This window comes from Macaca mulatta, chromosome 12, assembly GCF_049350105.2.
Source record: "Macaca mulatta isolate MMU2019108-1 chromosome 12, T2T-MMU8v2.0, whole genome shotgun sequence".
NCBI classification, from domain to species: Eukaryota; Metazoa; Chordata; class Mammalia; order Primates; family Cercopithecidae; genus Macaca; species Macaca mulatta.
This window is the reverse complement of record NC_133417.1, coordinates 49,460,049-49,482,262: the sequence shown is the minus strand read 5'-3', so window position 1 is coordinate 49,482,262 and position 22,214 is coordinate 49,460,049. Positions and strand designations below refer to the sequence as shown.

At 44.0% G+C, this 22,214-nt stretch overlaps 1 protein-coding gene and 2 long non-coding RNA genes across 6 annotated transcripts in view; 2 read left to right on the top strand and 1 right to left on the bottom strand.

Annotated features, from left to right (window-relative positions):
- The first annotated feature begins 2,102 nt into the window (after positions 1-2,102).
- On the top strand, positions 2,103-3,057 carry LOC114671324 (uncharacterized). The gene is made up of 2 exons (XR_003721245.2): positions 2,103-2,214; positions 2,773-3,057. It is a non-coding gene; the product is annotated as an uncharacterized LOC114671324 (long non-coding RNA).
- A 2,639-nt stretch (positions 3,058-5,696) lies between these two features.
- LOC144333377 (uncharacterized) lies at positions 5,697-6,640 on the bottom strand. The gene is made up of 2 exons (XR_013401984.1): positions 6,489-6,640; positions 5,697-6,384 (listed from the first exon to the last, which is right to left on the bottom strand). It is a non-coding gene; the product is annotated as an uncharacterized LOC144333377 (long non-coding RNA).
- Positions 6,220-22,214, top strand: part of ZEB2 (zinc finger E-box binding homeobox 2) — a 132,738-nt gene continuing 116,743 nt past the window's right edge. For 2 of the 4 annotated variants that reach the window (XM_015110057.3, XM_015110053.3), the window contains exons 1-2: positions 6,220-6,660; positions 9,181-9,322. In XM_015110057.3, coding sequence (XP_014965543.2) covers positions 9,250-9,322 — 73 coding nt within the window. In that variant the 5' untranslated portion in view covers positions 6,220-6,660; positions 9,181-9,249. Of the gene's footprint in view, positions 6,661-8,173; positions 8,306-9,180; positions 9,323-9,740; positions 10,138-22,214 lie in introns of those variants that run through there. The other 2 variants (XM_028830674.2, XM_077956936.1) reach the window with 2 other exon arrangements.

Here is a 22,214-nt window from a genome sequence, read left to right as displayed (position 1 = left end):
CCATCTTTCGTTGATCTGTATATTTGTTCAAGCTTTCATTATAATAATACAGCTACAATATAGTGAAGTTTTATGCATTACTTCATTTAATTCTCAATAAAATCCCAAGGAATAGGCATTATTAGTGTACCCACATTGGAGATTAAAAATAAAACAAGCTTATAGGAGATCGCTTATAATCACACAGGTAGTCATCTGCAGGGCTAGTATTCAAAATAGATATTAATACTTTGGACTTTAACTGGCACAGGAGAATAAAAATATCAGGGATATGCTTACTTAATTATTTTTAATAATATAAATCAGCCCATATATTAGTAAGTAAAAGATAAAAAACGATCCTAAATACCAGGCCTGAGTTGTTTGTCAATTGCCTCAATTCCATGTTTAGACTTGAATTAATAGACATAACTAAAAATTTAAATGACAAAATTCTGATAAGAAAACATAGTGTATAATTAGTGCACATCTCTGGATTTGGGGAGGAAAGTGACTTGATTTACATAGGGTATTGTTTTTCCTAATTAATTGTAGTCTGCCACATATTTGTGTGTGATTGCTTCATAAATGGTTTACAAATTGTTAAGAAGTTTATGGATATAGAGAAATAATATTACAGCTCAATAAATAAACTTTTACAAGTGTAGAAGAGAAATTTTACATTAAAATGTGACTTTGTTTCTTCATCCTGAGAGAATGAATTTTTTAAAAACACATTTAAAATCAAGCATTAGATATGCAAATATGTGTTCAGATCAGAGATACCAAAATTATTCAAATGATTAATTATTCATCATAAAATGTCAATTAATAATTACGAAGCAGAAAAGGCATCTTTCTAATGCATCTTTATTTTTCTTGGCCTAAAAAGGGCTAAACATACATGTTCAATTGACTTCTATCAAGTTTTTAAAATTCAACAAAGTAAACAAATTGTAAACAAGTGCAAACTCTGAATTTTAATGAGAACAACAAATATGCCCAAAACGAAGGGAAGAGCAAAAAATAACAATAAAGAAAACAAAACAAAACAAAGACAGTTATGTCCATGACATATGCGGCCTCATGCTCACTCACCTGCTAGGTAATGGACAGAAACCTAGCCTAGCCAAGAAAACAACCCAGCAACCCAAGTTGTGAATTTGCCTAGCAATGTGCCAAATACGTGACACTATGATGCTTCTCTCTGAATTGATCAATCTTTGTTGGGGTTCTGGCGGAGTGTTTTGGGAATTTTTTACCCTTTCCAAATAGTCACCAGAAGAAAAGCGCAGTTTAAGTTTCACAAAATTACCTATTGTAATTTCTAAAGTCTGTTAAAAAATTAAGCACTGCTAAAACATGGCTGTAAACAAACTTTTTCACATTGCCTTAATTCTAAAGAATGCCCCTATGCCAAGCATTATGCATTTTTTCCAGGAAGAGTATATCTTGTCTTTTAAAATTATCAGTCTGAGTTGATGTAATAATATAGAAGAATAAACCATTATGGTCACTGAAATATTGATTTATTTTATTTTTACTTTTATTATTTTACTTTTCACTGACACCTGGTGAACTTGTCGTCTCTGAGACCCGGGGAGTTATTTTAGTCAGGGTGTCCCCGCCCTCCTGCTGGTAGATTAATTACACATTAAACGTTGTGTTTTCAAAACGAAATGATAAATCTGGACACATAAAAGAGGCACAAAAAGAATCACAGCGAGGGAGAAGAGGGGATGTTAAGAAAGAAAACAAGAAATTGCAAAAGGGAGATATCAGATAGAAAGGAGAACGCAGGAAATGCAACTGGGAAAGAATTTCAAGAAAATAAGGATAAAGGGCAGGGAGGGCTGAAAGGAGGGCCAGAGGGAGGAAAAGCAGGAGGGAGATTTTTGGTTTTCAATTCCCTGGTGAGGCTGCTGGCGTCCGCGCCCTCAACGCCCCAGCCTTCCAAGTTGAGGCGAAAGCCACCTCTTCGGGCCTGCGTCGCATCCAACTTACTCTAAGTTTTCTGGTGACTCCTACGGGGCCCCTTTCCGTACCCTCCGGCACCCCCCCTCCCTTAGTGAGATTGACAGTCGCGTGGAGGAGGCTTTTCCAGGCACAGCCTTTCTCATGGTAATCAGCCCCCAGCATCACCTCCCGGCCGCGGCTGCGCCCGCTCGGAGCGCGGCTCGCGGACCCCGGGGACCGGAAACAGGGCGGCGGGCGGGGAGCAGGCGAGCGAGCCAGGTCAGCTGACCGGGCGGCGGGCGGGGGTCGCGGGATCCCGGGCGGGGACAGGTCTGGGGGAGGGCGGTCTGGTGGGAGGGGGCCGAACACCGCCCCCCCCCCACCCCGACGCGTTCCTCCGCCTGTGCAGCGGGGCCCTTCCTGGAGATCAAATGCAGGGACCAAAGCTGGCGGCAGGGGTTGGGGCGGGGTGGGGGGGAGGTGGCAGAGCGCGCGGAAAATTGGGGACAACAACCAGACCTGTTTAGCATCAATAAATTAAGATGCTCATTTGGGTCCTGAAGTTTGCTGGTTCCTGTCAGTGGAGACGTTGGCAAAAGCCCTGAAGCCGAGACTCTGCCTTTACTTCAAAAAAATAAAATAAAATCTACCCCTCAGCTGGCCGCCCTGCTGGGGCCAGGTGACGTGCGAGATTCCACAGCCTGCGGGTCTCGCAGCAGGGATGTTAGGGACGGTCTGAGCTTCTCTGGTCCTGTTTTGGTTTTGTTTGAAAGGGCTTCTCAGAGAGATGCTCCTGAATTTTTTTTTTTTTTAATAGACTTTCCCCTCCTATCCTAGGCTCAACTCCGAATGGATTGGATTGCGAGTCTGCACGTGAGAAAACCGTTTGGCTTGGCTTGGACCCCTGCCGCCCCCCACCCCCTCCACACACACCCAATCCAGGGGTCCCCTTTATCACCCTTTGCTTGCAACTCCAAAAGAAGTTGCCCACCTCCTGAGTCACAACACAAGGTCGAATAATTCCTCTAGATGAAAGATCAGTTCCATTTCAAAACGAGAATAGGTTCCTTTTTTTATTTTCTCCACATGGTACAAAATAAACAGAATTTGCTTTAAAAAAAATCATTAACTGTGGCCAAATTCTAATTCCTTCTACAGCCTGTGTGTTCAAGGGCAGAAACATTGTATCTCTTCGGGCATCTGGGCCGCCAAGCTGAGCGGGGGGAGGGGGGAGCGGCTGTGAAAGTTGAGGAAATTGACAGACTGAGAGGTGAATGGGGGGACAGGCACCAGGTCCTGGCTGGAGGGAATTGGAAAACAAAAGTGCATCCTTCTCACCCTGCCTGAGTGGAGGGAATCCTGAGGGAGGCAGTTTGTTTTGCCCATGGAAACCCTAAATAATTATTTTCCCCCTTCAATGTTGATTGCAATATTATTTCACATTTCCGTGTATCTGTTGTTTTAATCTCTTTCGTCTGCGCTAATCTGGAAGTGGATTATTAATGGGGAAGACAGAGAAGGAGAGATTCATTTGCAGGACTTATTTTGCTGTGTGAGGAGCCGAAAGTCAGCAGCCCCCAGTCCTCTCGACTTTTCTCTGCGTCCTGCGCTCCTGCATCCCCCTGATCCCACGATCCCCATTGTCCCCGACCTGGCCCTCGGACTGAGGGAGTGTTCGGAACAAATTTATATTCCGGCTTCCTCCCGACCCCATCACCTCTGCCACGTTGGGAACTCTCTCGGCCAAATGCCTGGGGAGGGGCGTGCCAGTCAGGAACGAGGGCAAGGCAACCTAGCCGTAGCGCTCACCCCTCGCGGAGACCCCTCTCGTGCCACCATCCAAACATCTACCTTCATGGGAACCTGGAAGACTGCTTTTTCACCCCAAACTAAATACTGGCCAGTCGGAACTCCCAGTGCTAAATGTTGGGGACTGCCTCCTGCCACTTGAACGATTACTGAGTCCAGGGTAATCAGATGATTAGGTGTTTTTAATGGAAATACTTAGGTTTTTTTTTTTTTTTTTCAGTCAGATCCTAAGTAATCTGACATTTAATATACATAATAAAGACAAGTGTTTTGTTAGCTATTCGATTGGATCCTTTGACCTGAGGTTATGCTTGTGTGTGTGTCTGGGCTGCAAGCCTCCAATGGCTACCTGGGTGCCTGAAAAGGAGTCTTGCCTGGAACCACTCTATATTCAAAGGGTTCCTTCTTCCTTAGGAGTGGGAGAGGGGTGGCTGTAAAGCAAGCTTCTAGAGAAAGCTGGACTCCAATCTTTTAAATTAAAAAAGAGGAAAAAAAGGAGGAGGAAGAAAAATGGACATGAGCAGTGGTGCTTAAATCTCAGAAGAGGAACTTGATAAGTCACACATATATTTAGTATAGAGATATAATAATGAAAGAAATGTAAAATATAAAATTAAGAATATGCCTGACCCATGTTGAAAATCTTTGATTTTATTTATTAATAATTTTTAAGCTGAAGATCCTGAATGCCTTTCTTCTATAGACACTTTATCTGTGATGGGGTGGGGGGAGAGAGTTAATTTATCCAGTAGCTATTTTCATTATAGTAAATACTTAAGTTAGGAAAGAGGTGAGTCTGTAACCAACTGTGAAAATCTACTTTCTTGCATCCTAGAACAAGATCTAGCTGTGGTCGTGCTAGGTAGCTATTAACCCCTCCCCCGCCCCCGCAAAAAAAAAAAATACAAAATACAAAGACGTGTACCTCTGGGAGTGTGATGTGGCAACCCATGTGGTGGCTTGTCCCTCCTTTGAGTGCAATTGCCAGTGACTCTTGCATTCAAAGCCTTGCTTTAGGCACACATTCAAAGCACAGTTCAAAGCAGTTTATCTTAATATAGTGTTGGATCAGGGTATTATTTGTTTCAGATTTCATCAGACTGGAAACAGGAGGGTGTAACATATTTAACAATATTAAAGCTTAAAAAGTGGTGTGAGGCAGCTCTCTGGTCCTCTTAACACCTCCACCTTTACCTTTCCGAAGGATTCTAAATGCTGTGAGACTAGAAGTTTATTTGTGCTCTGAGGTTCTCAAGCACTTTCACTCTTTAGGGGAAAAAAAAAAAAAAGTCTCACAGTTATTTAAGAAATTGAGCCTGAACCATCCGAAGATAGGAGATTTCTTCCTTTTCCGATAAATGCCTGTGCTCAGCATCCTCAAATTTGGCTGTCTTTATTTACTTCTATATTAGTTCCAATTATGTGCAGTGTAAACCAGCTTTTTGATTAACAAAACAGCAGAGCATTGGTTAAGAACACTTAAACTTCAAAAAAATTCCCCTGGGAAGTGGGCTCTGAATTGGTTAATAATGTGCAGTACTTGCTAAATTGCTGACTTCCAGATGTGGAAAATATCTTTCTTGTTTAGGACCTATGTAACCTGATTGGATTACGACAGAAGCGTCACGTTGGAAGCTTTTGAGTGATTATTTAATTAACCATACAGTAGAAAGCTGTATTCTCCAGGAAATCCCTTCCATATTTGCATAACCAATCCCTTCAGAGCAAAGGTGGAGTCTTTTCTTTTTAATTTTACTTTAATTGTAATATCAAAAAATATATACTCCAAAACTTAGACCCCATGCCGTTTAATATCATGTTCTCCCTTCCCTGCTAAGTTTCTCTATGGCCTTTCTCTTTTCTCCTCCTGCCTCCCTACACATTCTCCCTTACTTTGTAGTGAGGTCTCCCCGAGGTGTAGAGAGATTCAGAGATCGGCCAACCGAGTGTTCTATGTTAATTTACTTAGAAACCCTTTATTAAAATGCCAAACTACTTTTTAATATTGGGATCCAGACCAGAAATTCATCATGCACACACCCTAACACACATGCCCTAAGATGCAGCTCTCATGAAGCACTTTTTTTTTTTTTTTTTCTGGCTCTGGTACCTAAAAAGAAAAAAATAATAATAATGGAAAGGGCAGTGAATTTTGTTCCAGAAGCTGTACTGAGATAGCTACACAATTTGATGTGCATCTCAAATCTGGTCATTAGAGATATCTGTATAAGAAGAGATGATCTGGATTGAGGACCCGGGATCTTTCCCTTTAACTTTCGCCCCTTGGAGTTCTCCAGTTCTGTGAATGGTGTGCACCGTTTTCCGCCCTGTACTCTGTAGGATTTAGTGATGAGGATAATGATGCCAAAGGCTTGACGGGCGGGGGGAGGGGGGGGAGAAGGGAGGGAGGGGGGAGGGAGGCGAAGGCGAAAGGGAGGGAGAGGAGGAAGGGAGGGAGGTGGAATTTCATTTCTTCCACTAAAGCGTTTGCGGAGACTTCAAGGTATAATCTATCCCAGATCCTTTCCCAGAGAGAAACTTGGCGATCACGTTTTCACATGATGCTCACGCTCAGGGCGCTTCAATTATCCCTCCCCACAAAGATAGGTGGCGCGTGTTTCAGGGTCTCTCGTCTCTCTCCTACAGAAAAGAAAAAGAAAAAAATGTCATTAGAAGAGGCGTAACACGTCAGTCCGTCCCCAGGTTTGTGTTTCCTGGAGTGGCCGAAAGAGATCAGTTCTAACCTGCTCCGCAGGAATAACGGTCCTGCCTCCCGACACTCTTGGCGAGGTTTTTGTACAGTTTGCTCCGGGAGCTGTTTCTTCGCTTCCACCTTTTTCTCCCCCACACTTCGCGGCTTCTTCATGCTTTTTCTTCTCACCATTTCTGGCCAAAACTACAAACAAGACTTCGCAGGTAGGTTTTTTTTCCTCCCCTTTTCTCTCTTTTTATCCCTTTTTGGTGTGCTCGTCCTCCATCCTCCTTTTCTAATTTTCTCATTTTGAGTGGGGATGTGAGTCTGAAGTGAGAAGGGGTGTCCGTGGGTATGAATTTCAGGTGGGTTTAGCTTCTTTGTGGCAAGCTTTTCTCAAGAGTGTCTTCTTCGCTTTCTCTTACACTTACACTCACACTTTCTCTCCTTGCTTTTCTCTCCTTTTTCCCTCCCCCAAATAATTTCCCCTGTACCTGTCCATTCAGGTAACCTAAGGTGCCCTTTGCTACTCAGCCCAGGAAAAGTTTTATTGAGAATTATATGGCTGGAATAAAAACTCATCAAGGGGAGAGGTCCTGCTCTATTTTCGCATCTAGTTCCAATTCATTATATTTAGCAATTAGGACTTGGCAAATACCTGTTAATAATTACAAAACTTGGTCAGTTTCAGACCTACAAATTCGGGGGCAAGTCTTTCTCTTAGACATGGCAGTTCATCCTCTCCCACCGAGAAGGCTGTTTTCTAAGCAGAAAGTTGTCTGTTTTTGTCTGCTTAGCGAGTTTCATTTCTTTATTTCATTCTTTGTGTGTGTATGTGTGTGAAGTAACACCTCACTTCTGTGATTATAAATAAAGAAGTGAAAGTCCTCATGGAACTTGAGTCGTTTACCAAAGTGGAGGGGGGGCACTACAGCTGGGAAGAAAACTGCTGTCAGGATATCAGGGTTTTAAATTAGGATAACTTTTAAAATTGTATTTTAAATGGCAAAGTAATATAGTCATGGATTTAATAGAAGACACATACACACATATATCCCATTCTATACTTTGGCACTGAAAAGTCGAGAGAGAGATAGCAGGAGTTCCCAGGAACAGTGATGAGCCCGGCTAACATGAATGTGTTTATCTCCCACCTACTGATATATTTTACATGCTCCCCCTGTAATGATGAAGGCAAGATTACTAACTCCAGACTTAGGAGTAACAGGCAAAGATAAAGTTTACAGCACAAAAGCCCTGTCTCTTTTACACACACATGCCCATAAAACTAGCAACTTACTTTATTAAACATGTATTTATATGCAGTCGTGTGTCTCAGGATGAATATAGACAGGCCAGCTGTTTCATCCCAGACACTTGTGTGACCATTTCTTTATTTCAGGATTTCCCCTAACAATTTCAAATCAATAGGGCAAGGAAAGAAATGATAAAATGTGTCAAACTTAAAAGTCTCCTACTATGTATGCCTACGTAAATTTAAGGTGCTTTCTAAAATATCCACTTCCCCTTCTCTCTGCCCCCCTCCCTTCACCCTTCTCAGCAAATGTGTGGAAACTGATACTCACTTTCCAGGTTTTCTGCAAAGCTTCTAGCACAGGAGACAATAGGTGCGGGGCGTGGGGACTGAGTGTGCCCGGCAGAGAAAGGGTTAATGGCCCTTGTGTTACAGTTTGCATCTGTTACATCTTTTATAGCCCCCTGTTTAAACTAATCCTCGAGGCACAGCATCTTCCCAACCTCCACAGAGTTTTCAGGATTCTCCTCCTCTCCTGCCTGCCTCCGAGGTTCCCCTTCTCCAAGTTTTGACAGTTTCAGCTGAAAAAATGCAGCGCCTCTCTCGATTTTTAGGTACAAAAGTTTCGAAGCCAGAAAGGATACGATCATTTAGTAGAGCTTAAAAGTATTGCCGTAGTGGTTGGACTTTCTCTTTCCTTTCTTAAGGGGGAAAAAAAATCTACTGGAACTATTTCAGGGAACCAGTGTGGGGGAGCATGTGTGTGAGTGAAGTGGGGGGAAATACTGTAAATATTGTCAAAGTGGCGAGGGGGGGTGGGGTAAAGGACAGTGTCCAAAGAGGCTTGTAATTATATTTCTTATTGCGGCGTAAAACGGGAAATCTTAATTTGGGGGCGAGGGTGGGGGGAGGAAGAGACAGTGCCTCGATAAACTCCAAAAGGGGAGGGGAGGGGGCGCTGGGCGAGTGGGCTTCCTATAATTACTATTATCAATTTGCCCGAGTGTGCTTCATCCAGGGGCTGTTTCGAGTTGTTTGTTTGTTTGTTTCCTCTGGGAAATGGGGGGTGTGTGGGGGGGGATGAGAAAAGATGAGAGTGAAAAGAAAACCTCGCCTCACCCCAAGTTCCCGAGCCGGGGGCTGAGGACTTTTCGGAGGAAAGGGTCCGCCTAGCCCTGAGTCAAGCGGTCTTACTGTACCGCCGTGTGCATTCCCTCATACGGTCAGGAGTTATGACTCATTTTGAAGATGTAATTCTTGTCTCTCTGATCCCCTCGCGGGTGCAACACACCAAACAGTAACAAACACAAAGCGCCTCGGGGCCAAGGCTGGGGGTGGGGGGCGGGGAGGGGGCCGCCGAAGTTTCGCTTTGGCGTTGGGGGGCGCGGATGGGTGCTCGCCGGGGCCCTGGCCCGGCTCCCCTGGGCGGCCCGCGCGCGTTTCAATGGGCGCGGGCGATGCCCACATTGTCGCTGTGTTTGGTTGCTAGATCGAGCCTGCGTGCTGCCGAAGCAGGGCGCCGAGTCCATGCGAACTGCCATCTGATCCGCTCTTATCAATGAAGCAGCCGATCATGGCGGATGGCCCCCGGTGCAAGAGGCGCAAACAAGCCAATCCCAGGAGGAAAAACGGTAAGAAGCGGCCCGAACCAAACTTTTCCGGGCCACTCCGCGGCTCGAGACCCAGGGAGAAGGAGGGGGAAAGGGAAAAGGAACCGAGGCGGCGGCGGCGGCGGCGCCCAGGGCTCGAGGGCGAGCCTCCCTCCGCGGCCGGCGCCGGAGCCCGGCGCGCGCGGCTGCTGGACCGGGGGGAGTTGGGGAAGTGCCGGGCAAAGTGAGCGTCAGGCGCCCGGGGGTTCCGAGCGCGGGGGGTCCGGTCGGGGCCCCGCACCCCCAACCCTTCTGACCCCCTCAAGCCCCTGCCTCCGCCCTCCCTCCGCCTCCGCCTCCCGCTCCGCTCGCGCCCGGCCCGCCGGGTTTCCAGCCGGGCTTCGGGAGCGTCCGGCTAGGGCAGGGCGGGGGCCCAGGCACTGGGTCGCGCAGGATCCCGGGGCGGGGGCGGGGGTGGCAGAGAGACTGCGAAGGCAGGAGAGGGTAACTGGGGCTGCGCCTCAGCGAGGCTTAAAGTTTCTTGCCGGAGTCGCCCGGCCGCCTCTCCGTGCGCCAAGTAACGGTCTGCGGGCAGCGGGGCCCGGCCCATCGCGCCCAGACCCCGGGGTGGGAGGGAGTCGGCCGGCCCCGCGCGGGGTCCGGTGGGGTCGGTGATGGCTCGGGGACGGATGACTCCTCTCCAGCAGGCTCTGGTCCCCCGGCCGGGGACTCAAGGAGTCACAGGGCGCAGTGAGACTTTTCCCGGCAGTTTCTACATGGTCTGGAGGAGCCCGTTATCCAGGCTGAGTCAGGAAGGAGGAAGGAGATGGGGGTTCGAGGGGCACACGCGATCAGAGGTGGGATATTAAGGGGGGGGTGACAGTTTGGTAGGTCTATCTTGGAGAGAGCCAGAGAAGGGACGAGGGGGGGAGAGAGAGAAACAGAGAGAGAGGAAGAGAGTGAGAGAGAGAGACCCCCTAGGTATTACCCCAAACAAAATCGTGGGAATAAAAGAGAAAAGTGATTGGCAAGACCGCGGAAGGCGCCTGGGGGAGGGGAGAGGGCTGGGGACTAGCGAGGGTGCCGGGGGTGGGGGTGGGGGAGCTGACGGAGGATAACTGAGTTTAAAAAGAAAGAAACCAACCCCCGAAAACAAACAAGCGAACGAGCGCCAGCCCAGACTCGGAAAGGAAACTTCTCGCTCCCCTCGCTCTCGCCTGATCACCCGGTGCCGGGCCGCGTAGACGCTCCCGAGGCAGGCGCGGGGACGCAGCGCCCACCCGGCCTCCCGGCCTCCGCAGCCCCAGCCCGCGCCTCTCGGGGACCGCCCGGGCCCACTTGGAGCAACTTTCCTCTAGAGAAGACAATTGTGCGCGCCCCCGGCCTGCCCCAGAGCTGCGCGGCGCGGGGAGGGGGCGGCTGGGGGCGCAGTGTGAGGTGCTGGAAGGAGCAAAACACAAAGACGAGAGAATTTTGATTAGAGACAAATGATGCTTCTCTCTCTCTCTCTCTCTCTCTCCCTCTCTCTCTCTCTCTCTCTCTCTCTGTCTCTGTGTGTGTGTGTCTAGGTTTTGTGTGTGTACGCGTGTGTGTGCGTGTGTGTGTCTTTTGCTTGTTGTGGTGGAGGTGTTGAACCATATGGGGGAGTGATAGAGGAATTTTAGTCAGAAACTGTTCGTTACGTTATCCTGCCTTTCCCCTTTGTGCTGTCTTTGATCTATTTGCTTGGCTTAGTATTACAGAAAAACAAGTACAATAATATATTCCGAGCTGCTTCCCCAAGATTCAGTTCAGGCTGCTGCTTTTTAAGTCTCTCCCTCTCTCTTTCTCCCTCTCTCTCTCTCTTAATTTAATTTTTTTTTTCACTCTGGTGTCTGGCATTATTTAAGGTGGTCCTTACACAGGAGACCTCCCCTTCCCCATCTCTGAGTAATTTAGTAGACACTAAAATTACACCTAATGTCCCCCTCTCCTCTCTTGTGTTTCCTCTGTTCCTTTTATTAAATGTTGGTTATTGATTTTCTAAAATCAATGTCTGTTGTGGGGCTTTTTTCCCCCTCTTACAAGTATCTAAAGCACGTTGCTGATCAACTGGATAACAAAAGCTTTGTGTCAAGGAGGCTTTTTTCCCCCTTCTCTTAAACAGTCATTTTTTTGAGAGAAAAGAGAATGAGATTTAAAACAAGGCTCCCAGAAGTGTTCTTTTGCAGGGAAGACTATTTAAAGTGTGCATTTCTTCTTGCCTTCCTCCTTCGGGATTTTGCCACCGTTGACCAGCCTGGCCCTAGCAGTGAGGTCAGGCCAGAGCCCAGGTCTAAGGAAATAGAGGTATCCTGGCTTCCTGGGAACCCCTGAGGGACCTGGCAGAGAGGGAGGCCCGTTGGGGGCTTCGCAGGTGGAATGGAGTGCCAGAGATGTCCGCAGTCATGGACACTGCAAGTATTTCCCCTCCACCCAGCCACTAACTTGGGAGAAGCCTCCACATTCCGAAGTGGAAAGTTGAATTGCACATTTTAAAGCATTTAGCCCAGATCCTGCACAGTTAACATCAAGCCTGTCTATTGCTTACAGCTTCTCTAACTTTGACTGTTACCTGTCTCTTTTTCCAAATAAGCTATGGGAAAACATGCTGTATATTGGTTACTTGTCAGTGTTTTTCACTGGGTTTAATCTGACTGAGCAATGTTCTGGTTTTGAGAAGCAGGTAGAAGAGTGCTACCACCCCACCCCTTTTTCATTTTCTTTCTCATCAAACACGTATCCAATGCCTTTCCCTTTGGGAATTGCTAGGATTTATCTGAACTGAGTGGATTTTTCTTCTTTCCTGGATTCATGGAAAAGATGTCACTTTTGAGCTTGTGTCTTTGCTGATAACACTAAATATGATGATGCTTATCAAAATCATATAGAAATTCCTGGACAGAAATAATGGCAATAATAATCGTAGAAGTAGAAGCTGGAAAGGAAAAAAAAAGATGGTCATCCAGGAACCTAGAATGGCACTTTATATAATTTTAATGAAGTCAACAGTGTATATATAGACTAAGGCGACAAGGAGATAAAACGTGTAAAGCAGTGTGTGTGTGTTTGAAAGGCTGCTCAAGAACATGGGTTAGAAGACAATGCTGTGTACATTTAATAAAAAGGAAAGGAGAGGGAGGCAGTTGAAGAAAAATAAATGTACAGAGAGAGAAACAAGTATCTAAAATACAACCTTCCAGATTCTCAGGCTAGCAAGATGCCTGGCAGAGGCAGTGCCAGGGCCAAGTTAACCCATAGCGGGCAGTCAGTCTCCTTTCCCCCACATGGAAAGGATGAAATCTCTTCCCAGAAAATAAGATGTGCAGGAGGAAAGAGGGAGTGGGGTGAGGGGGAAGGAGGCAAAAAGCGAGTTGCCCGCAGACAAGAATGTGTGTCGGTTTCAAGAAAGTTCAGTCAGATGATCCTCAGTCGCCTGACTCACTTTGTAACACTTTCACTGAAGCTGGAGAGGAGGGGGAAAACCCAGCCCCCCTTTTTCTTTCCCCTGATTATACCCCACTATCTCCACACAGCCTTGGAGTCAGAAATGAGCACTCGGAGCGGGAGATGCCCTGCTGCTGCTTGCCACCGGTGCGGCCCGTTTGTAACTTGCAAAGTTTGTTGCTTTTGCCCCTGATTCGGGCAGCTGGTCCTGGGATGCTCCTGCTTCCCTCCTGCCTCCCACGGAGCCCGGGAAGAGGGGTCTGCCTCCCCATCCCGCCTTCCAGCATCAGTCTCTGAAAAATCTCACAGATACATGCGCGTTGTAGCAAAAATCAAATCCGGAAACTGCTTGTTTCAGAGAAAGGAATAAAGTTGTCTTTTAAAGGAAAACTGAATTAGGAGGAGAGAAAAAGGAAATAGAAGAAGGAAAGAAATGTTAAATTTGATTTTTCTCCGGAGTTTCCACTAAAGGGTTGGGGACAGTGTGAAGGAGAAGGGGAGCTTTTTACAAATGCTTTTGGTCTCTGAATTTCAGTGGCAAAGAACAGGGATCAAGTTGAATGTTCTCACGGCTTTGGATCCTAAAGGAGAAACAATCAGAAGAGCAGAAATGATTATCCCTGTTTAAAATAAGCCCTCACTCTTTACCACTTCCTTAAAGGAGTGGAGGTGCTAGTAGTGATGGTTAGAGGCAATGAGGGACAGAGAAGTTGCCTCCGTTTCAGAGATGCTTAAATGAAAAGGAAAGAAAATGCAGTCAACCCCTTCTCCAGGAGGTGACTCCTAGCTCTCCTTCTTGAGAGGTGAAGTTGGGATGGGCAACGAGAGTCACACACACTTAGGAAAGTTTCCTTCGGATCACAGTCAGTCCAGACTTGGTTATCTTTGCAAAGTGTGGAAATCTTTGGCAAGTAGCTTTCTTCGTAAAGTTGATGAGCTTATAGGGAGCCTGTATTGCTGACTCTCAAAGCACTCGGGCAGCTTGTGTGGCAGGTACCAGTTCTGAGGGTGCTCCAAAGATATCCATCTCCATCCTTTTTTCTCTGTGGAGATCTTCTGCAAGTTTTGTCATGCTGCACACACACAAGGCTGGGGGCTATGTATCTAGGCTGATCTATTTGTTTTATTTTGGTCTGGAAAAACTAAGCCAATTGGGGTGGAAACATGCTTTCCTTCGTAGCAGAGCCAGTAGGCTGGTGGTGTCCATAGAGTGACAGTCCACCAGGAGTAAGGGTGGGCTGAGAATTTTAAACTTTACATTGTTTCTCTGTTGCCAAATAGAAATAAATTCACATCTTCAACCATTTGTTCTCAAATAGAGTAAAACCATGATGAAAGTTCCCTGCTCAACTGCCATGTCATAGGTTTCAGTGTTTCCCTTCTTTCTTAATTTGCTTAAAGAAAATTCCAAGAGGTTATTAAAGACCTTGATGCCATATTGAGAATATTTCCTGGGAAAAATGTGTATCTACCCTGAAGGTAGGAAAGGAGGGCGTTGCTAACCTCTCTAGCAGTGCCGCGTTTATTCTAAGATGTGGGAGATTCTTTTCCTTGCAACAGTTTTTGTCATCTGCATTCTTCCAAGGCTTTTAAGGTGCATTTTCTTCTGTGTGAAAGGAAATTCTTTGTCCTTTTCCTCTCAGCACCGTGGCTTCCCAAGGTAGACACTATTTTGTGCCTGTCACAGAGAGAGGGAGTGCAGGTTTGCAATGCTCACAGACAATTGATTGTCTGCCCTAATGTGTTTCATTTACATGTTTATAACGTCAATGGTGCTGGGGTGTCCACTGTACCATTCATTCCCGCATTCCCACAAGGGGGCAATTGTCTGAATGGCCAAGTCAGACACCTTTTTGATTGCTCTTTGGTTGTCTTTTCAGAGCAAAGAGATAAAGGAGGAAAATCTGTGATGCAGAAACACTAGTTGAAAATATACAGAATTAAATGTCACCACAAAAGCAGATGTTAACATAAGCCCAAATATGCTTTTTAGCCAAGATGTGAAGGTTGAAAAAAACAATTCCGAGCAGAGGAAAGGATAATTTAAACCAATAAATATAGCCCTATTTCCCCTCTTTATTTCTTTTCTGTCTTTAGCAATCAGAAGATGAAATGTAATTTTCCTTTTCATTTTTAAGCCTTGAAACATCCAGGCACCTCCTCATTATTTGTATGTTTGCTGTGATTTGTGAATTTTGTATGTATTTACATAGCTGTGTTTATGCCAACAGCATCAGCTTACCACTTGGAAAATCTATTGAATGACTATTTGGGCTGTGGGGAGGGTAAACTTTTAAAAAGTAAGATCCAAGTATTTCTTCATCAAGCAGTTTTTAAAAGGAAAACGATAATAATCAGTAGGCTCCATGGAAGCCTTTGCCTTAATAGCTATGTGCCAAATACTTTTATCTTGGGTGACAGTTGTGTCAGAGCGAAAGCTCTCAGGAAAAGTGTAACTAGTAGTTACAAAGTAAATAAAGGATTTCGTTTTAAGGTGTTCTGTAGTGTTTTTATGCTGTGCATGTGCATGTGTGTGTTTTGTCTTGTGTTTCCTCTGAGGGAGGTAAGAAGAAAAGCCATCCATGCATGTATCTTTTGGCTTTTCTCTTCTTTCCGTTCCCCCCTACATATTATGCATATATGTAGCCCACATGAATACACCTGTTTAAAAGAAAACCACGGTTCAGATGGTGCCTTGCTGGTTCATTTAGGAAACACAGTTATTAGAAGTTGGTCTGATTTCGCGTGCGGTCCATGAAGAGAGAAAATATCAACTCTTGTGTCATCTGGTGGGAGGCAAACGGGGGAAAAACTTTTATAATTTTGTAGTAAATTAGAGAGGGGAAAAAAAATTGCCAGTCTGTGAAAAGATTTTTGCCTCTCCGGGAAGACACACACACACAGTAGCTGCACCGTTAGCTGAACCCCTGACACGGCGGTCTTTTGAATGCCTTAGGTATGATTTCACTTTCGCTCACATCAATGCTGACCTGAATGCCTTTCATATCTGATCCGCTGTGTCTCTCCCAGTAAACATCCCCTGAGGGGAGAACAAAGAAAGGAGCTCTTCTTCTTCTTAATCACAATTCAGCCCTTTCACCGCCGGCAGGCTCCATTTGCATTCTGCCACAGAAAGCCAAGATGAAAAGAAAGAGAGAGAGACAGAGAGAGAGAGAGAGAGAGAGGGAGAGAGAGAGAGACAGGCACAGGGTAGTAGCTGAGTAAAATAACTTAGGTGTTTGTGGCTGTTTGTTGGGCTTCCCCTAGTTACCAGCCTTATATAGCTGATGCTCCACCAGGCCCTGTCCCTCCTGACAGGCATATAGTGTTACAAGATGGCATGTCTGTACTATTCATGGCCACCCGCTCAACACTTAAGGTAAAAAGTGTCAGGAGGGGATCGAATTCTCCCCCAGAAGCCTGTTAGATTTGGGGTCAGGTGTGTGGACTTCCCGCCCTTAAGTGCTGCCTACGATTTGGCTTTAATAAGTCTGACTGTTTACCAGCGGACCAGAGAGGTGAGGGCCCTGGGGGTGGGAGGGACGGGCGATCTGGAGACTGGGCCCCTGGTCTGGTTTCAGTGACGGGTCCTCACACCCAGCCTGAACACACTGATAAATCCTCAGGAAAACTGGAAAAGACTTTCCTATTTTTCCCCCTGACTTTTTATGATAATTCATATTTTCAAATGAAAGGGGAAAAAAGCCAAGAAGAAACTCTCAAATGAGCCAAAAAGGAAAAAAAAAAATTCTCTGAAAAGAATTTTAGGGGGAAAAGTTGTGCTATTTTAAAAAGCTTTGAGGGCTGTAAAGTGCCACGTTTTTCACACCTTCTCCATACTTTTTTTTCAGATTTTTTTAGTATGTTTAACATTTGTGAGATGACAGCCTTTTTGTATCTCAAACTGGATGCTTCAGGATTTGTAGGGAGGGGTTGGTGGTATTCACGTTCTCTTGTGAGAGAAAGTTTGTGCCTAAAGGCCTCCTTCCTGGGAACTGTTTAAACCCTCGCAGGCAGACCTGTCAGGTTTTACTGTGTTATTTGCCACCATTTTCAACATGCAAAAGTAACATGCAGTTAATGGTATTGGAATGAGACCACAGCAAGAGCAGAAACCTCTCGTGACAACTTTTCAGCGACATTATCTTGCTCCTACACTGTCTTGTCTTTTTCTTCCCCTTTCTGAAACCACTTTTGAGATACCAGTAGTTTTCTCCCAACAATTAGATTAAGGATACAGTGCACAGTGCACTCACACACACACACACACACACACACACACACACACACACACAACTTTGGAAGTGCAATCTCTTCCAACAGCAGAGTGAATGATTTGAAACAGGGGCTTTTCCAGTAGCTCTTGTGGAAGATTTCACTTATAAGAGCAAAACTAACGGATATATTAGAAGTTGTATGCGAACATGTGACACAGATTCCTGATTTTTTTTTCTTTTTCCCAGAAGATTTACAGAATTTACAAAAAGAGATTATCCCTACACCTTCCACCCCTCCTATCCACCCCCATGACCCAAGCAATGAAGGATTTAGGCAGATTTACTTCAGTAAACACCTTTGGACACTTGGGGGGAAAGTGGGAGTCTGTTTGCAAAAGGAGGCTTTTGTTAAGTGAGGTACTGGGATAATGCTTTACCAGGCAGCTGTGATATTAACCTACCCAGCAATGCGGGAACACTCTTTAACTCTTTGAGTGCCTGACCCCTTGCGCTCAGCAGATAAAATCCTGGCTCTCCAAAGACACTCAGAATTCTGGCTCTAGCAGTTTATTATTCAGACAAGTCTTATAGGCATGAAAACTGTTCAAGCTTTTAAAACAATGTGGTTTAATTAGATGAGGTGGACTTACATTGCTCATAAGCCCTCCAAATGGTGGTTTATAATTGGCAAGGGAAAAAAAAAAGATAGAAAAAAGGAATCAAGGCAGCACATTAAAAATTCCAGGAAATATCTTTAGAAAAGCTATTTTCATTTCTAGCTTTTAAAATATTAGACTACGGTAGCTAGAGGGAATGAAGCAGCTGGGGCCTCTCTCCTTCCTATAAAAGACACCAGAAGTTTGTGATGAAGAAAGGGGCTTCAATTTGAAAAGCTATGAGAGGCCAGTTCGGACAGTGATACGATCTCAGCCTTCGCATCTTTTCAAGGGGGAAGTACTGCCTATCTGTCCAAACCTGGGAGGTCATGTGAACCTCAGAGTCAGGGCCTCAGGCTGGCCGTTACCAACTTGAGACTTTCCAAAGCAAGCAGAGAGGCATTTATGAGGAAGGAGTTAATGGTTATTTTTTGCTGGGCACAAGAATAACTTTACAGGTGTTGCATTTGGGCTTAAATAAGATTGCCTTATTTAGTTTTGAAAAAGAGTGTAGGTGTCAACATTCGAGCAGCCACAAATGTGTGAGAAAGTAAAGGGTATGAGACATGACGGAATTAAAGGTGTTTGCTATGTTGTTACACCGTGTGTCAGGCTGCAAGCTCCCTTTGTCACAGCCTCCTGGTGATTTGACAGCGCAGATCTACTTCCCTTCTAGGTGAGACAGCATTTTTAAACTGGAGTTATAAATATGGTACGCCCTTCGAGTTGCACCCTGCCTCCCAGATCCGTGAATCCTATTTGAAAGCATCTTGCCCTGAGACACAATGAACAAACGCCCGTATACAAGGAGGCTGTGGGCTCGGGGGCCTGGGCAGCGCCAGCATCACAGTAGCTGGCATTGACTGTTGTTTGGCAAGAAGGTCCTCTGCCAAATCATCCAATAATTAAGTTTTATGTTATTTGTATGAACGACCAAGCATGCAGTATTCCTTTTCAAATCAAAGGGAGGCTTAAAATTACTTTTTGAACACTTTCAGACCATGGTCAGGTCACAGTTTGGGGGCTGAATTAAAATGATCTCATTCATGATCTAATTGAGGTTGGCAAAACCTTAGCAGTAGCAGGAGTACATAAATATAAATCAAAGACCAAAATTTAGCAAATCATATCATTTGCTAGAAATCTGCTCATGAATTATTCTCCGATTGCCAACCCAGAAGTTAAACTTTGTCTCCCCTCAGCAACAGTAACTGCGCATATTTTTTCAGGCTTCTGACAGGAAAGTTAGAGGATCTGAAAAGAGAAAGGAGAAGGAAGATGATCACTGTGTCATCAGATATTGTGCATTTGTGACCCAAGAAACTATGAGAACTGATAAAGCCGTGTACGTTTACAGTGGGTGCTACAGCCTTGGTTAGACATTAATATGGGTTTCTGAAAACCAGACTTTGGAAGAGCAGGCAGCACAGACACATTAAGAGTGTAAGGGGAGCAAACGTTTCAAGAAGGGTCTGATTGTACTTTGCTTTCATTTTATCAATTGAGGAATGTAATCATCATAATGATTCATGATTATTTACAAATTTAGTTTTATTACTGAGATGGGCCCAGGGATTCAAATTTGAAGTAGTGGTTAGAACTAGAAGACAATACGGAACTGTTAGTGTGCATATTCAGGTTAGCTTTCATTCTTTCTTTCTTTTGAATGCTGCTATAAAATTAAGACTCCAAATAACTTTTCCTATAATCTATGGGATTAAATGTCATATTCTATTGTATCTAATCCATTTTTAAGTTGTTCTGAATTTTTCTTGGTTGCTGTGTGTGATTTCATCTTAAACCCACACAGCACTTTACTATAAACTAGAAGAGGTCTAATTTTGCAGTTGAATCTTTTGAAGTTAAAATTTTAAATCCTGTGTAAAAGAAGATATTCTTTTAATCAAACAATAAACACAGAACTGGTAACTGGTCAGTTGGCCACCTTTATATATCACAAATATATGAAAGTATATTTTTAAATCTATCAGGATAAAGTAAGGTGGGAACATTGAAAAATAATCTCAGGTGAGAGAGATAGATGACCACATTCTTTTGGGAACAGGTATTTGTCATTAATGATTTCCTAAAATGTATTCTACATTAAAAAAATCTGTAATGGATTCCTCTTTAATAGTTATGTTGCCCATATGACAACATAGTGATTTTTGTTCTTTATATACTGTTTCTTATTTTTTTTATAACTCTAGGAAAGGTACTCCTGACAAGGTGATAGTCACTGCCTCCTCCCAAATAAGAAATAATCAGTAATAGATGAACAGATTAAAATATTGTGCTATATAAAATCTGAGACTTTTTTTCTTTCTCTCAAATGGATGAGTAAATTTCAAGGAATTCAGTGTCCAAGTGATCTATAAAGGTAATATATATGTTTCACTATTTCTTAGTTTAAGAAAGTATTTATTGTCTTGCATATCCAAGTAACTGTAATCAAGGAAATTGCAATTGCCTATTCTTGGAAGTACCTATGTTTCTATTTTAGACACCATGAATATCAATGGAAGTGTTTCACATCATGAGAATTCTCAGTTTTAAGAGGTGAGGTTTATATATAAGGAACTCAGTAAGCTGTGTTTTCATAATAAATAGACCCATTAAGAGGGAAATATCTCTGAGCAAAACGGTTGTCCTCTAAAGATTTCCCATCACCTTTACTCTGCTGATGGGAATTTGAAAACTAAATACAGCCCGTGTGCACACATTCCCACATGCACACAAACACAAATGCACCCTAGGATCCAAACTCTGAGAATTTTCCTCTTTAACTTTCACTACAGTCATCTAGCTTGTAAATGAAATACACTTAAACAAAAATAGTAGAGGCGAAGAATTAATGTAGATTCTTGTCTAGTAAGATTTATTGTAGGGGGGAAATGTGTTCCCTATGCCACATGACTCTTACGAAATTTACACCTATTAATCTAAGCTTTAAGTGTATTATTTAGGATAAATTACTAGCTTTGTGCTTTTGTACTGTTTTCTCGCATTTTCCTTCAGTATAACCAATCTTAACACAGATTATCCTAAACTGATTGCAAATTATTTTGGTTTTTAAAACAGTATTCTGGAGTCCTGAATAAAGATGGTATTTTAAAGTAGTGTTTACAACATATAGAAGAAAAAAGGGTGCGGGAGATTTAAAACTATACTGAACACTTAGAAATGTGTGGAGTTTTATACTTGTGCAGATAAGTGTGAGGTAGCCTTGCCCTGTGAAACCAAGACCACAAATGATACGTGTCAGTAGGTTCTTTGATAGGGCTTCTGGCCACAGTGTTTTTGTGCTGTCAAACTGCTATGTTGAACAAACACCTCCTGTGGGACAGAGTGATAAATGCAGAGACAGGCTGGCTTCAACCAGTCTCAGCAACCTCCTCAACCACACCCCCCACTCCCAGCCCACCTCCCACCTCCCACAATCCAGCCACCTCCCATCCCACTTTGCCCCTTTACCTGAAATTCACATTTATGTAGAGGTGCCTAGGGTTTTTTTAAGGTGTCAGTGGTGAGTAATTGTTGATACTCCCCAAATCTTATGAATCAGTACTCTGAAACTGCAGGCAAAGTCCTTTTTCTGGCAGGCTTTATCTAGTCTTTTTAAATGGAACTGGACTGAGCTTCTAAACTTTTGCCAACTTGAACTTTTTCCACCTTTGCTTAATCACTTGAAAACCACTTGCTTTCCTTGTCTTTCCCCCAGTCGCTTGAGTTTTATTTTCTAATGTTCAAGCTATTACATTGTGCAACACAGACAAAATTTTGCCTTAAAAAATCCAAACACTATTACCTCCTACTTTTCACTTTCTAGCATTCTTTTAGGGCTAACATTTCAAATGTATAGTCAACTGGATTTTTGTGGGGTTTTTTTTTTTTTTTCTTCTCTCTCGAAGCCATTATTCTCTGGCTAAAACCTGTTTACTGGTGCCTTTGTGTGTGCGTTTTCTTCCCCCTACATTAAATGAATTTCCATCTTCTACTTCTGCAATCTCTAAGAAATAGATAAACCATTATATTTTTTCCCTGCTCGTATTTTAAAGTGGTGATCCTGACAGCAGGACGATTATTGCACTTTATGTTTTAGTGGATGTTTGCTGTTGCTAGTTACAGCAACACTTATCATAAGACAGCAAGAAAAGAGTAGTCCCTGGTAATTAAAGTAATGAAATATTCATTTACTCTACCTTTTCTGTAGTCTCACAAATTAGGCTGCTACATTTAATGCCTGCACTGCCTCTGTTTTTATTATAATGGCAGCTTTCGCATCTGCAATTAGGACTAATTCTGACAGTTACAATTTCTGAGGGATGGTAAACAGTGAACGAGATGTGCAGCAGAGGTATTACACGTGAAAAGCCCTTGTCTCTTTAACCTTGTTGTTTTTTTTCTCGCAGAGGTTACCTTTTCCCGATGGTGCAAAATCGACTTGACATAACTGTTCATCAGTTTCAGGGTTTTCCCTGGAGGTATTTGCATCAAATCAGCCCAGTCAAGCTTCAAGTTGAAATTGGCAGGCCAGAAACTCACAGGGTAGAGACTGGAAAAGAGACAGCCAAAGTACAGGCAGCAAACTGACAG